The following is a 16,774-nucleotide window of genomic DNA, read 5'->3' as shown; positions in this document are numbered from 1 at the left end:
AGTTGCCCTTTTCTGAACCCTTTCCAAGGCCAAAATATCTTTTTTGAGGTGAGGAGACCACATCTGTACACAGTATTCAAGATGTGGGCATACCATAGTTTTATACAGGGGCAGTAAGATATTCTGGGTCTTATTTTCTATCCCTTTCCTAATAATTCCTTTTCATATGTGTTCATTTTTTTTTAATTGTATCCTTTGGTATATATGGTTGTGACTATTTTCTTCCACTATTTGATCTGAGGAAGTGGGTCTGGCCCACGAAAGCTCATCATCTAATAAACCATCTTGTTAGTCTTTAAAGTGCTACATTGTCCTGCATTTTGCTAATAATTCCTAGCATCCTATTTGCCCTTTTGACCGCCACTGCACACTGCGTGGAAGTTTTCAGAGAACTGTCCACGATAATTCCAAGATCTCTTTCCTGATTTGTCGTAGCCAAATTAGCCCCCATCATACTGTACATATAGTTGGGGTTATTTTTCCCGATGTGCATTACTTTACACTTATCCACATTAAATTTCATTTGCCATTTTGTTGCCCAATCACTCAGTTTGGTAAGATCTTCTTGGAGTCCCTCACAGTCTGCTTCTGTCTTGACTAACCTAAACATTCTGCAAAAGGCTACAGATATTCCCAGGGGTACTGTTTGTACTGGCTTGATCTGTTCCCCCCCACTGCTCATTGAATAGAGCTAAGTAGACTTTATTGGGAGCCTTTATATGTTAATTGTGGTAGGGCTGTGTTTCTTCTACCCTGCCTGCTATGTGTTAAAGTTGCAGGGAACTGAAATCACTTAAGACTGATGTGCAAAGGTCACATCCAAGATGTAGATGGCAGCAGATGGTGACTGACAGTCAGTAGGGCCATGGTGGCCAGTGGAGCAAGTACAATGCCCTTTACCTCTTTTCCTACTAAGGATGGGAGGAGAACTCTGCATATGCACCTCTGAACTCTGGGTCTGCACCGACCAAGGGTAGCAACTGTGAGTAGGGTTGCAGAGAAGGGTTGGGCATGTGAAGAGAACATGTATGTCACTGGACTTAAGAATGTGAGGGGAAAAGGACATTGCTCAACTTACTGGGGGTAGGACTTTTAGGGTATGTCTACATCGCACGCTTATTTCAAAATAAGCCATTCTGGAAGAAATACTCAGAAATAGCTTATTTCAAAATAACACATCTACACTACAGGGAAGCCTCAAAATTAGTCGGAGGCAGGCTTCCCTAATGTGGATGTGTCACCTTGATTTAGAGCCCTAGGAGGCACTGGGGAGTAATTACTTTGAATGGCCCTGGGGAGGAGCTATTTCGAAATAGCAGCAGTGGAGTTTCCATATTACTGCTATTCTGAAATAGCTATTTCAGAATAGGTGTTATTCCTCGTGCAATGAGGTTTACAGAAGTTGGAATAAGCTGTCCATTATTTTGAATTTATTTTGAAATAACAGAATTGCTGTGTAGATGTTCGCATTGTTTTTTTGGAATAACGGTTGTTATTCCGAAATAACGCTGCTGTTTAGACAGATCCTTACTCATCATTTATGAACTCTGGTATTTTCTCAAATTAATGTTTAAAAAACTGATGAGAGTTCAACATTTTTTCCATTTTGTATCGGGACAAAACTGAGATTTTTCTCAATGTGTTGCAATGTTCGCTCTGATTTAGGCAGAAACTTGAATTTGGGTTTCCCACATAATGCCCTTACCTCTCTCCCTGTTACTCCCATATCCTTCACAGTGAGGCTGTGTCTAGACTGGCAAGTTTTTCTGGAAAATCAGCCGCTTTTCCGGAAAAACTTGCCAGCTGTCTACACTGGCCACTTGAATTTCCGGAAAAGCACTGACGATCTCATATAAGATTGTCAGTGCTTTTCCGGAAATACTATGCTGCTCCTCTTCGGGCAAAAGTCTGTACTACCGAGGTGTACCGGTAGTTCGGAATAGGAATCCTAGTTCGAACTACCTAGTTCGAGCCCCGTGTAGCCGCGCTGCACGGGGTTCAAACCAGCGGGGTTTTAAAAATGGCGGCTCCCCACTTATGCAAATGAAGCCTGGGAAATTCAAATCCCGGGCTTCATTTGCAAGTGTGGTATGCCTACATTACCCCGCTAGTTCGAACTAGCGGGGTAGTGTAGACATACCCTTAGAGTAGATACAATTATACCAGCAAAACTGCACTTGTGCCAGTATAACTTATTTCATGTAGGGGTAGTTGGGGTCACGACTATACTACCACTTATATTAAAAAAATGTAGAATTTTCATGGGACATGAAAAAAAACAACACACCCCTGAGCAGCATAAGTTGTGCTGTCATAAATGGTGATTTACTATTTGTATTAGCATAGTGCCGAGCAGCCCCAGTTATGGAGCAGGGACCCATTGTGCAAGGTGCTGTATGAACACAGAATAAAATGACAGCCTCCGTTTCAAGGGGTGTCTGGTCAAAAACAATAATTCTCTGCATTCAAAAAAAAACCAAAAAAAAAAACCATTGATGGAATCATGGCATTGGGACCTTCATATGTAATTTACTCCAGAATTTAAGTGTCTATGTTTTGTTTTCAAACAAAATTTCTTGTAGGCCTTTTGGATCACAGCATGAACCGTAGAGGATTTGGCCATCTCCAGGAGATACCCAGCACTCTTAGTTCCTTATACCTGCATAAGTGGGGCACTAAGCAATCACTAGCATCAGGTCCTCACTTTTCTGAGTCTCCAACCAGAGACACAGAAGCAAGAGTGCCAACAGAGTTAGGCACTGCCATCCGCACCCTCATTTATCTCCACAGGGTGAAGCCTAATTATCAGCATCCCTGATTCTGAGCAGACATGCTAAATGTAAATTTCATGCTAATGCAAATGTAGGATTTCCATTTCATGCTTGGAGGAGGGAGATGGGATTGTAAAACCTCATCCAATTGCAGACCCTTCCTGAACTAATAGATCCAATCTGATTCAAACCTGCTTCTGCCCTTGAGTCTATAAAATCACTGCAACTTCCCTTGCTACTTACTTCTGTAGCTCCTTCCAGGAATATGATACTCTGCCCTTCACTGTCGCCCAGAAATTATTCAATTTCAGACACCACTCTCTCCCCTGCCCCCCAGGATTATAATCCATGATGTTGAATTGCTGTGCTCAAACTCAGTCAGGGTCCTGGCCATTCCAAGCTCCGTAGACTTCTCTTCTAGCGAGTCTGCCCATTGTGGCATTAATATAATTGTGCCCATTACCTTAAGGACTCCATTGCCTTGACTGGGAAAGATCAATGTTTAAAGTAAATGTTAATCATTCTTATCACTGTACTGCTCTTTGGCTGTCAACCAGATTTGTTACTGTGCTGAGCTGGCTCCCTTCTGCATTCAGAACTTCTGTGTACTCAACTCAGCGTGTGTGTCCGGAAGCAAAGAGAGCTGCACAGCTCCTGAGTGACAGGCTGTTTAACACCTTCAGGGACAGTGTACTCTGGTCTGTCGAAGGGCATGTCTACTGACTTATGGCCAACTTGAACTTCTAATGTAGGCCATGCCTTAGGTTCTTCTAGGATCCTCATCTAAGCTCCTCTAGAATGTATTTAGCTTCACTACACCTTTCAGAAGTAGGAAGTACTAGTATCCCCTTTTTACAGATGAGAAACTGAAGCATAGGCGACTAAGTGACTTTCCCATGGTCACACTAGATGTCTGTGCCAGAGCATGAAATTGAGTCCAGGTTTCTCAAGTCCTAGGCTAAGCATTGGTCCCTCCTTCTTCTCTCCTTCTGGGGGCTAAATCATTATTTAAAAATCACCTTCCCTTCCTCCAGCTCAGTCTACATAAAAAAAGAAGACAATGCAAAAAAGGAAAGGTTTGGAGAGAAAAGAAAAAGGTGATGAGCCTCCAGGCAATGATCCAAAATGTGTTACAAGGTAAATAAAATACCCCTCTCCAGTACTTTATACAGGCACTCAACTTCTCAGGGTTCCATTTCCTTATCTGCATACTGGGGCTATTAAACCCTTCCTACTTTATATGGATGTCGTAAGGCTCAATTTATGGATATTTGCAATGCACTTTGAGATCACTGGAAGATCTTATAGATGTAGAATGTAAGTGCTAATAACTATGCTGGTAGATAGTCAGAGGACATAATCTTGGAAGAACCATATCATACCTATGAATTCCTCCTAATTGATTAGCAGGTCCTAGTACAATCTCAGCCTACAAATCATGAAAATGTGGCCATTGTTGTCCCAATATTTCAATGATTGTGATATGAGAGATGGTGAAGAAAGATTCCTGCGTAAATACACTCTAGCATGTAAGCCACAGAATGGGGAGTGGGAGCAAGAGTGAGGGAGGGTAAATGCTTGTTCTTTGCCCTTGTCACTCCTGCTAGACTTAAAATAAAGTTATGGAATGCACCATAATCTACATTTTGCTCATAGTCTTGAGCGAGTGCATCGTATATGTAACCCCAACAGGCAAACAGAACCAGGGAACCTCTGGAACTTAGTACACAACTCTCTACCACTTGAGCCAGATGCCAACTCACTCCATGCTAATGCTGTAAAGCACACTCATTCTTGCTCTTTCTAAATGGTCTAGGTGCCACTACATGGGACAGTACACCACAACCAGGTGGTGTGCGGGTTACACATATATCCCAGACTTGGGATGCCAGAACACTCTAAAGGCCAGATTCTGATTTTTCTTATACCACTAGAGTCCTATTCACCTACTTACATTCTTGTGAGCAAGACAGAATCCTGCCCCCTCCAGTCAATGAGGCATACCATTTGTTTTATTTGGTTTGGTTTATGCAGAAGAGTTATTAGTACAGGCAGTCCCCGGGTTACGTACAAGATAGGGACTGTAGCTTTGTTCTTAAGTTGAATCTGTATGTAAGTCGGAACTGGCGTCCAGATTCAGCCGCTGCTGAAACTGATCAGTTTCAACAGCGGCTGAATCTGGACGCCAGTTCTGACTTACATACAGATTCAACTTAAGAACCCCAGGCATCCCCAAGTCAGCTGCTGCTGAAACTGATCAGCGGCTGATTCCAGGAAGCCTGGGGCAGGGGCTTCCTGTAGTCAGCCACTGGTCAGTTTCAGCAGCGGCTGACTTGGGGACGCCTGGGGCAGAGCAGCTGGGGTGCTGCTGGGTTGGTCCAGTAGCGCCGCAGCTCCTCGGTGCTACTGGACCAACCCAGCAGCACCCAAGCTGCTCTGCCCCAGGCGTCCTGATTCAGCCGCTGCTGAAACTGACCAGCAGTGGCTGAATCAGGACGCCTGGGGCAGAGCAGCTGGGGTGCTGCCCGGTTGGTCCAGTAGCGCCCAGAGTGGCACTATGGGACCAACTGGCAGCGCCCCAGCTGCTGTACCACAGGTGTCCGGAGCAAAGCCATGGAGCACGGGGGCAGCGGGACAGCCCAGATGCGCCGTGGCTGTCCTGCTGCCCTCGGGCTCCGTGGCTTTGCTCTGCTTTGCTCCCCGTCCCCCTGGTCTGGAGACCAGGGGGACGGGGAGCAAAGCGGCGGAACACGCGGGCAGCGGACAGCCCAGACGCGTCTGGGCTGTCCGCTGCCCGCGTGCTCCGTGGCTTGACTCTGCTTTGCTCTGCTTTGCCCCCCCCCCCCCCGCATCCCCCTGGTCTGCAGACCAGGGAGAAGGGGACGGGGGGGCAAAGCAGAGCAAAGCAGAGCCAAGCCGCGGAGCGCGTGGGCAGCGGACAGCCCTGTCTGCTGCCCACGTGTTCCGCCGCTTTGCTTCCTCTCCCTGGTCTGCTGGAGACCAGGGAGAGGAAGGGCCCCGTTCATAACTGCGGATCCAACGTAAGTCGGATCCGCGTAACTCGGGGACTGCCTGTAATCACTAAAAGGAGTGTGCAGTGCATGCAGGAGATACAGTCTGATGTCCTGCTAACCACTCCCTTTTAATAAATAATTGAGACAGCTAAAATCCATTGCCAGGCTGCCAGATACAGCATGCCCTTAACGATTCTAGGTCACATGCTGTTCTGCCCATAAAATGTTTGGTTCACAGTGATTTGCAGAGAACACACCACTTTTCCTGATGACTTTGCACCTTTTTGAATTGCTGTCTCTTCCAGTGACACAGAAGACTTGCTCATTTAATGACAGGAAAACTGTTTCATTTATCTTTTTCCCCTTCTTCTTCTTCTGCAGTCTCAACTTTTTCCAAGCCCAAGTGTTCCATGGGGAAAGCTTGGACTGAATACATGAACAGATTTGTTTAGTAACAGATTCCTGAATATTTAACTGTACTAAATTATCAGCAGCTGCTGCTAACATTCACTGTACATGAATTAAGGAACAGAATTTAAAAAATAATTCTGTTTTACAGTTGTGATTAATCTCTGGGGGTTTCTGCTCTATGATCTTGATGGTAATATGTGAATGCAATTATAGGCGCTGAATCTATGGGTTGATTCAGAGCTGGAGCACTCTCAGAAAAAAAATAGTGGGTGCTCAGTCCCCATTAGCAGCCCCCCTCTGATTAGTTTCTCCCCAACATCTGCCACCAGCATGCAGGAGGCATTTGGAGGGTGGGGCAGAGTGAGGGTGGCAAATGGTGGGGCGGGGGGAGGGGTGTGGGTGGGAAGGGGCAAGCATCTATCAGCAACTCCAATGACAGCTCTGAATGCAATATTGCTGCTGGTTGATGGATTTTTTTTCTTAAACATACTGTAGAAATAGATGTACTGCAAAAATGTAACAAGAAAATTGGAATTTTCAGGAGTAGGTATCTTCCTTTTGTCTTCCAGTGCAAGGTAACCTCTTTTACTTTGTGGCCACATAACATAATGCAGTGGTCCCCAACCTTTTGAGGTTGTCGGGAGCCAGGGGGCGTGGCCGTTCGCCCGCCGGGCGCCAGGGGGCGGGGACACTTGCGCGCCCGGCGGCGGCCCCCCCCATAGCCGCATGCCTGGGGGTGGGGCCCCATCCAAGGGCTGCGCGCCCGGGGCCGGCGCCCCCACCCTCAAGCACCGCGTGCCCGGGGCCGGCGCTCCCTCTGCCAAGCGCGCCCCCCCCGCAAGTGCCCGTGCGCCATGTGCTGGGGGCCAGGCCAGCCCCGAGCACCTGGTGGGCGCACCGTGTTGGGGACCGCGGACATAATGTGTAACAGTTATGGGAATTGTAGAAGGAACTATAATCAAGCCAAGCACTATCTACTATATATTTTAAAGAGTTTGTGTGTCTGCTTGTATGTGCGTCTGAGTCCATTTGTTCAAGAACTCCTCCTCAATGATTAGAGCTAGCAACACTAAATTTGCTATGCAGCTTGCTCTTGTCATAACTTAAAGCAAGGGCAGAGTTGTGCCAGGACAATGGGATGTATGTGGAGTGCAATTGTTTTGCATCAAACAGAAAGAAAGGGGTGTGAGAGTAGGAGCAATTATACTCATGAATTACCACAGGGGAGCAGCAAACACTCCAGCCCTGGGGAGCAGCCACTGGTCAACAGCACAGCCCCCTGCCACCTGACCTGCACTGGAGAGCAGCTGCTGGCTCCCCACTGCTCTATGCCGGCCCCAGCGAGAAGTCCTCTCTGTCCTGCATGGCTCCTGTTGCCCCCAGGGAGAAGCCGGTAGGTGTCCTGCATACCCCCTTGCCCTGACCAGGGCTGCCCCTGGGGAGAAGATGGTGTGCAGGCTGCATCTCCTGCCCCAGGGTAGACCCAGGAATAAGTCAGTGGGTGAGCACTGCGCCCCCCATCACTTTGCGCTAACTCCAAACCCAGGCAATGTTTTCTATATAAAGGAGGAATATGACTCAGGCAAATCAAGGTGACTGGGTTCTATTCCAGATGCCATCTCCCTCTCATTGTGTGATTTAAGGAAGTTATTTTACCTCAGTTTACCCAGTCACAATATGAGTGTAACAGCAAAATAATTACTGTGCGTATTTCAGTCTCGGAAGAGTTAGCTGCAGTTAATAGATATTTTGAGATCTTTGGAAGAAAAGTAACATATGTGCAAAGTATTACTATAACTATGCCCTAGTACTTAGAAAGGAGAAATTGCTATTGTGTTGGATACATTTCAGCATGGCACAAAGTGACCCCTTTATATGACTGTGTATCAGTTTGAGTTTTTAATGTGCTTTGGGATCTTCCAAGATGAAGGGTGCTATATAAATACAAATGAGTATTGTTTCATTTTGCTGGGCCTGGAAGGGCCTTGTGGCTTAATGAAAAAACAGCATTCCATAAATGGAATAAAGACAATTATTTTGAAGCAAACTACTCAGAGGTGAGCATTAGCAATTAGAGGCTGTTTTAATCCAGTTGTCTGAAATATAGGATGTGACAAAAGTTGGGCAGATACACACCCATGACAGAGAAGGCAGCTCCTATTGCCAAAGTAAATATCTTCTTTTTCTGAGACTGGCATCATCTGCTAGCAATGTGAACTCAACCTTGTCTCATTTGGGAGGTTGTTTCCAGAATGGCTGTTTGCAAATAATGATTCCAGGAGAGGGGTTTCGTTTACCGTGCACTGGGTAATAATATGCTTGGATAACTAAACTGGCTCTTTATTTAAAACAACTAATTACAGAGATGTCGCAGCTAGCACTCCACTCATGTGTACACAGATTTACTCCCAGGTGCCTCTTGAAATTCTTCCTTCCTGCAACCTTCGCTCCTTCCTCTACATTCTACCTTCCGGCTTCTCCCTGGGGGCAACAGGAGTCAGGTTGTTACAGGAAAGATCACCCAGGTTGGCGGTAGTCATGGTGCTATGGTGGGAGTGGAACAGAATGGGTGTGATATTCGCTGCCTTTTTTCAAATATTCCTAGTAATGGGGCTAACTTCACTGGTACATTCTGGCTGCTCCACTGATGTGTAGTAGCCAGTAGAAGCAGCTAGAGTGGTCTTCAACTAGCAAAGGAAAATATGTTGCACTATTGCCAGTGCCATTTATGATTTCCACGATCTTGAGCAAAGGAGTCAGGCTCTCAGGCTGAGAGGTGTAACAACATGGGCAGAGCATGAACCGCCCATTCGAGGAGTTTAGTCCCCAAGCCATGCCACTCCCTCCTCTGGCCCCTTCCATCTCTGCCGGATCCCCAAGCTCCTGCACTGTGGCTGCCAGCCCCTCACCCCAGCCTTGGACTATCCCATTTGGGCAGGCAGAAGGGTTGTCAAGTCTCTGGTTTATGACCAGAACACGCGGTTGAAAACAGACCCTGATGGCTCTGGTTAGCAGTGCAGCAGCTGGCTCCATGCAGCTCCTGAAAGTGGCTGGCATGTCCCTCAGGCCTAGGGGTGGCCGGTGCTGCGGGGGTTAACATGGCCCCTGCCCTGGGTGGCCGCTGCAGCCCGGCACCCCCCATAGGTTGGCACCCTGGACAGCTGCCTGGCTAGCCCACCTCTAAGTCCTGCCCTGGGGTTGAGGGAGAGTGAGTGCTGGAGAGAAGGGGAATGGAGTGAGTAGTGGCAGGGCCTTGGAGAATGGGCAGGCCTTGAGAAGAGGGAGAAAGCTAAAAAACCTAGTGGCCAGGAGGAGGACTGGGCAGCCCAAGCATCAGTCCCAGCCTCCCCAAGACCCAGGCCATGGCCAGCCAGCCCTAGCCCTAGCCCAGCCCATTTCAGGGGAAGAAGAGCAGCTTGGGCTGGGGCCACTGGGAGAAGAGAAGGGAACAGGAAGGAACATCAAGGTGGAGGGCCATGCCTGGCTGTTTGGGAAGGGCCTGTTACACCCTCCACCCATGGTAACAGACACATCCTCGGGGATTGAAGCATATTCACTAGCGGGTTACATAACATCATCATGTTTGTCTGATGGAAGTAACTATGCTTGGTTGGAATAGCATGCATGTTAGAAAAGTGGAGGTAGCAGACGTATTCAATATGCTTCCAGCCTTTCCCAGGGCAATCTTCCTAAAATTCTGTATCTCTTTATTGTGACTAAACACGCTTTTAAAAAATTCCAATTCACTTGTTAAATCTGCAGATTATCCGGATGGTTTTTCCTTTGTAACGTGAGCCTTTGTTTGAAACAGGAGCATTTTGCACTCCTAGAGGTAGATGGTTTTGCTGTATCCCCTTGGAAAGTAGCAGTTCCAAACTTCCAGATGGAGTGTGGCATTAAATGTTCCTTTAAACTTTAGGTTCCTCAGATGAGGCCAATTAAAACCAAGACTGTGAAGCTGACGATGGAGGGAGGACTGGGGAGACGTGGTTAGGAATTGGTCCATCTTCAATCAGTCAAACATATAATTTCAGCGCATTAACTCAACAGAATTGCTCAAATGATAAATGTATTTTGTTTTTAAACCAGCAGGAGGTTTATTCTGGAGGTTCATCAGATATTGTATCTTAAAATAGTTATTATTCCCTCAGAGCAAGGAAAAATACAAGCTCTTTACCTTTTAGTGCTCTCAACCCCCCGGGACATTCCATGGATTGGCAGATAACACTATGTGTATGAGGGTTGGCAGAATTTGTTTTTTTAAAAATTCCAGCTGATAATTCACAGTCCTAGGAAATGGGAGGGGTGTCTTTAATTACAGCGAATGTAGAGATTTTAAAAATTAAAGCTCTTAAATGGCACCTCTACTCCAGCTCCATGAAGGCCAGTGTTACATTTGCTACACACTAAGATAGGACTCCACGTTCTCTTTTTAGCTTCCCAATTGGAAGCTTGGACTTAATATTGATAGGAATATTTTTCAGTAGCTTGTGTGTCTCTGGTGTAAACAATGTTTACTGAGCTTTACCAATAACAATCAAATCCTTCCAAGCCTGTATATAATCTTATATCTCTACTATATTTGTATTCATCCAATTGCCAGTGTAGTTATTCCTAATCATACCAGTCATGGAAGTGCCACGCCAGTAAACATCCCTGGTTTTACCCCTTCACCTCTGCCCCCATGGAGACAATGTAGCTGATTGGATGGTGCACTGAAATGAAACACAGGCAATCTGGATTCTATTTCTGGCTCTGTCACTGCCTGCTTAAGTCATGTCACCGCCTTGTGCCTCAATTTCCCCATTGTAAAACGGGGATAATGATAACACTTTCCTCTATTAAGTGCTTTGAGATCTACAGATACATGCTATACAAGGACTAAGTATTTTTTTTATTTATTCCAAACCTTCTTGGCAAGTATCTAACTGGATTTTTTTTTTTAGTTTTGAGATCTTTATATACATTTGTAGGTAAAGTTTTATTTATGTCTCTTTCAATCTGAGTCCAGGGCATTCATTTTATGATTCTGACCCAGCATGAACTGACAGGAAAAAAAACATTTTAGGCCAACGGACACTGGGTATCTTTAATCCTTCCTCACCAAATGTGTATCTAGTTTAATTAATTTAATCCTACATCAGAGTTGTTCATTTTTACAACCCTAGAGGAAGACTCAAATTTATCTCTTGAGCTTGAGAATAAACTATATGGAATGCCCAGTGGCAACCCTGACAGTAGGAAATGCATGCACAGAAATGTATCCATTTGATAGCATTTGCCTTTTCCCAGAGGCCAAGGTTTAAAGTTTCTCATCTGGTTTTTGAAGTGTTCCATTAGGATTATGACTTTCCAGTGGTCTTGCACTACATTTAAAAGCCCTTCACTTAACTTTATGAGCCAAACTAGTAGATTTCTGGGTAACAACTTAAATATGCATGCAGTGCAGAGAAATGGACATTGGTCTTTGGACAAATGCTGTTTTCTTGATATAGAGGTTGGACCACCCTGGTCCAGCACCTTTGGGACCTGACCAGTGCTGAATGAGGGAGTTACTGGACCAGTGGAGGTTGATTCTGGCCCCCTGCTGCCAGCATCCAGGCTGACCCAGGGGCTGCCAAACTCCTTTACGCCGGGCTCCCCTCCTGGCCATGCTTCTGTCCTAGGCTGCTGGCCCCAGCAAAACTTTGAACAGATTTTCAAAGGCAATCTCTAAATTCTGATACTTTCTTCGAAGTGAAGAAATTCTCCATGCAACAGCATGTGTTTGCTTCTGAAACCAACATGCATGTACAACCTCTCCTCGAGTTACGAATGAGTTACGGACCAAACACTTTGCTATAACTCGAAATGTTTGTAACTTGGACTCCACTGAGTTACATTGTGACCGCACTGTTCGTAAGCGCGGGTCGCGTTTGTAACTTGGGGACCACCTTTATGACTGCTCAATGGAAGTTTTGGTTATAAATGCGAACGGTCATACATCGACTGTTCACGACTCGGGGACCGGGTAGTATAATTCCATGCACCAAGTCTTGGGATGTATTTTTAGCCATCTGCCATGGAAGGGATCAAAGGCTGATAAAAGAAGTGGAGTGTGGTAGTGCACAGTTTGGCACAGGTTGCCGGGGGAAAATTGGTTAGCACTTCCCTGCCTACAAAACAATTTGACAAAAGTTAGGCAATGGTGTGCTGATACCATAGCCTATCATGCTGACCAATAGCGTTCCATGTTTCCTTGTGCTCTACTGTCTATACCTACCTGTTGTCTCTTGTGTTATATTTTGTAAGCCTATCAGGGTAAAGACAATTTTTTTACCTGTGTTTGTACAGCACCTAGCACTATGGGCTCCTGATCAGAAACTAGTGCTCCTTGCTAATACTGCTGTCTAGCTAGCGTTATTCATTCCAATTTTGAGAGCACAAAAATTCATCCAAAATCTTTGTATTTAAAAGACAAAACTCAAATTACTCTACCTGGCAGCTCTTATTTGTGAATAATGGGAAGAAAAAACGGGGGTAATATTAAATACCTCAAAATATTTAATCTCACCTCCCCACCCCCACCTTCTGACTCTGCTGTGTGCTGAAAGGCAAGATACATATGGAAATAAAATCACCGATGAATAAAGCATTGCTTCGGAAGAGTAGGTCTAGTTAGGGAGATGGTCTTTCAAAGTTATAGTATTAAGACATGAATAATTTAGCAGCTTCCTGGCATTCTACATATTTATTTGTGGCACCAGTCTGGGCAGAAATGAAACAAACAAAACACACCAAAAACAAACTTTACATTGGCCAGGGGAATATTTATAGTGGATTCTTGCTTAAGAGCAATCCTGATATTAGCAACTTCTTGTTAATGGCAACATATTGCGGGGAACCAGTCCTGTCCAATTAATATCAATGTTAATGGCACTTGGATATTAGCAAGGCATGCAACTTATTAGCAAGTTTTGGAGAGAATGGTGCCACCCACAGGGGTTTGCAAGGGTTCTGCATCAGACGAAAGCTCTGTGCAGAACACCCCCTGCAGGCAGGTTTGCAGGGTTGCAACCAGGGAAAGAAATACAGGGACTACAGTCTTGCAAACTAGTTTGTGCTTGGTGCCCAGCATCCTCTCAGACTTTCCTTCTGGGTCGGCAGCCCTGCAAACCTTCCTGCACACAAGCTTTGAAAGGAAGGGGGAGGCTGGGAGCAAGGCAGTAGCAGGGAGGAAGGCTGCAGCCCACATGCTGGAGCTGCATGGTACCTCTCCTTGTGCTCTTTAGGCTGCATCCTGCTAGAAGGTTGCATGGGAAGCAGTGAGATGTGCTGAACCTCAGCGTCCAGAGGAGGCAGGGAGAGGTACAAAGGGACAGCTCCATTAGTCCACATCCCAGCACCCCCACTCCCATCACAGCGCCAGCATTTGGACCGCCACCCTGCCCTGGCACTGCCTCCTCCCAGGCAGGTTTGCAGGGCTGCAGCCAGGACCTCTCATCACTTTGTTCTTTGTGAGACTGTAGCTTCCCCAACTTGCCTTCTACTTATTAGCAATAGCTGGCTAGTAGCACCTTTTAGCTGGCAACTGAAGGGTGGTTCAGAAGCAGCATCTAACGTACTAAGGAGCAGATTTACCAAATCAATTAAAAGATTTCATCGCACCAATGCAGTTGCCAGTCCAGCTTGAATTGCTAAATCAAATACAAGCAAGAGGAGGATAAACTTGAGAGGACTCAGGGTATGTCTACACTAGAAAGTTAGTTCGAACTAACGGACGTTAGTTCGAACTAACTTTTCTATGCGCTACACTAGCGCTCCGTTAGTTCGAACTTAATTCGAACTAACGGAGCGCTTAGTTCGAACTAGGTAAACCTCATTTTACGAGGACTAACGCCTAGTTCGAACTAGCTAGTTCGAACTAAGGGCTGTGTAGCCCTTTAGTTCGAACTAGTGGGAGGCTAAGGCTTCCCAGGTTTCCCTGGTGGCCACTCTGGCCAACACCAGGGAAACTCTATTGCCCCCCTCCCGGCCCCGGAGCCCTTAAAGGGCCACGGGCTGGCTACTCACTTTGTGCCAGTTGCAAGGCTGCAAGCACCCGTGCCTGCACAGCCTGCACCTGCCACAGGATGAGCCAGCCATCCGAGGGCTCCCAGCCCTCCACTGCTCCCCACGACCAGCCTGGCGGCTCCCGGGAGCCTGCCCGGGGGCGCAAAAGGCGGGCGCCCGCCTGGTCAAGTGCGGAGATCGTGGACCTCATCGAGGTTTGGGGGGAAGCCTCAAATGTCCACGATCTCCGCACTAGCCACCGGAACGCGGCCGTCTATGGACGCATGGCTGCCAGCCTGGCCGCCAGGGGCCACCAGCGCAGCCGGGAGCAGGTGCGCTGCAAGATTAAAGACTTGCGGCAGTCCTACTCCCGGGCCTGCCTGCCAGGGGCTGACCCGGAGGCCTGCCCCCACTTCCATGCCCTGGACCGCATCCTGGGGCCTCATGCCGTCCCTGCCCCCCGGGACGTGATTGACCCCGGGGCAGAGGGACCGCTCCTGGACACCGAGGAGGAGGAAGAGGGCTCTGAGAGCCAGGAGCCTGCTGCCAGCCTTCCCAGGACCCGGGACCCCCGAGGCACCCCACAGAGCCGCTCGCCTGCATCATCAGAGGCCGGGGAGGCATCCACCTGTGAGTACCCTCGTGTTCCCCTTATGTGTACGGGGGGCTGGGGCGAGAGGGAGCCCCGGGACCGTGCGCCTGGGCCTTGCCCACTACGGAGCAGCAGCTGGGGATCCTGCAGGGGCCCTGGCCTTGCAGAGGGGAGCTGGGTTTCACACACCTGGGCCCCTGGGGTAATTGACCGCTGGTCTTCTTGCACCACAGCTGCAGCACCGGGGACTGCAGGGCGCACCACCCCGCCTGCAGCAGCCGCCCGCGCCCGGGCAAGCAGGACAGCCAGGAACCAGGAGGACTACCAGAGGCGGCATCTCCGGTTCCTGGACCGACAGCTCCGTCTCCAGGACCACTGGGTCCAGGAGGACCTCAGGCTGCGCCAGAGGAGTCTGGAGGCCCTGGAGGAGCAGGGCCGTGCCCTGCGAGGCCACCTCCAGAGCCTGCTAGACCGCTTTCCATTTCCTCCTCCCCCTGCTCCCCCTCTTGCTCCCCCTCTTGCTCCCCCTCTTGCTCCCCCTGCTCCCCCTCTTGCTCCCCCTCTTGCTCCCCCTCTTGCTCCCCCTGCTCCTCCTGCTCCTCCTGCTTCCGCTCCTGCTTCCTCCACACCCCCTGTCCTCTCTGCCCCCCCCTCCACAACCATTCCCCACCGACGCCCCCGGACCCGCAGTGTGGCGAGACGGGAGAGGCACCCAGACTCCCACCCCTGAGCTTTCCTTTCCCTTCCTCCCTTCCCTCCCCTCCCCTTCCAGCTCCCTCGTCCCAGGTTTCCCCCTCCCTTCTCCCACCTTCATTCCTCCCTCCCCCACCCCAGTTCTGTGAAATAAACAGACGTTTTTGTTGGAAAAACAGGTGTCTTTATTTGACAGTAGGTAGGGAGGGGAAAGGGGAAGGGGGGGGTAGGGTGGAAGAAGGCCCCGGTGGGGTATGCAGGGAGAGGTCAGTCCTCCTCCTCCTCCACCTGGAAGCTCTCCCGCAGGGCTTCCCGGATCCGGATGGCCCCCCGCTGGGCTTCCCGGACGGCGGCGGTGCGGGGCTGACCGTAGTGTCCAGCCATGCGGTCAGCCTCAGCCATCCAGGCTGGCAAGAAAGCCTCCCCCTTCCGCTCACACAAATTGTGGAGCACACAACATGCCGCCACCACGGGAGGGATGTTGTGCTCGGCCAGGTCCAGACGGGTGAGGAGGCATCGAAAGCGGGCTTTCAGTCGCCCGAAGGCCCCCTCCACCACGATGCGGGCCCTGCTCAGCCTGTTATTGAAGGCCTGGCGGGAGGGATTGAGGTGTCCCGTGTAGGGCTTCATGAGCCAGGGCTGCAGTGGGTAGGCGGCATCCCCCACCAGGCAGACGGGCATGTCCACGTCCCCGACCCTGATGTGGCGGTCGGGGAAGAAGGTCCCGTCCTGCAGCCGCTGGCACACGGAGGAGTTCCGGTACACCCGGGCGTCGTGTGCTTTGCCGGACCAGCCCACATTTATGTCCGTCAACTGTCCCCGGTGGTCACATACGGCCTGCAGGATGACGGAGAAGTACCCCTTGCGGTTCACGTACCGGGACGCCTGGTGTTCCGGGGCACGGATGGGGATGTGCGTCCCGTCGATGGCCCCCCCGCAGTTGGGGAAGCCGAGGGCGCCGAATCCCCGGATGACGGCATCCGGGTTGGCGAGGCGGACCACCCTGCGGAGCAGCACCCGGTTGATGGCCTTGACCACCTGCGGAGAGAGACACAGCAAAGCGTCAATCAGTGGGGCGCCCGGGTGGCTGGGAGCGTGCGTGCCCTGGCAGTGCCCCGCGCCCCACTCCCGGAAGCAACCCCCCTGGCGGCGTGTAGTACGGCCGGGACAGCCCGACCCCTCCGGTGCGGGGCGCTTTCGCCTCCTCCCGCCCCCCCCTTTGTCCCTGGGGCGGCCCATCCCCTCCTCGCAGCCCCCCTCCC

At 49.3% G+C, this 16,774-nt stretch overlaps 1 protein-coding gene across 1 annotated transcript; it reads left to right on the top strand.

Annotated features, from left to right (window-relative positions):
- The first annotated feature begins 14,032 nt into the window (after positions 1 to 14,032).
- On the top strand, positions 14,033 to 15,668 carry LOC142826861 (uncharacterized). Its single transcript, XM_075919818.1, has 2 exons — positions 14,033 to 14,857; positions 15,053 to 15,668. The coding sequence occupies exons 1-2, from the start codon at positions 14,308 to 14,310 to the stop codon at positions 15,547 to 15,549; spliced, it is 1,047 nt and encodes a 348-aa protein (XP_075775933.1). The 5' UTR covers positions 14,033 to 14,307; the 3' UTR covers positions 15,550 to 15,668.
- Positions 15,669 to 16,774: the final 1,106 nt, after the last annotated feature.

The sequence above is a fragment of the Pelodiscus sinensis genome, chromosome 2, assembly GCF_049634645.1.
Source record: "Pelodiscus sinensis isolate JC-2024 chromosome 2, ASM4963464v1, whole genome shotgun sequence".
Taxonomy (NCBI): domain Eukaryota; kingdom Metazoa; phylum Chordata; order Testudines; family Trionychidae; genus Pelodiscus; species Pelodiscus sinensis.
The sequence above is the reverse complement of the archived record's forward strand: the minus strand, read 5'-3'. Positions and strand labels throughout refer to the sequence as shown.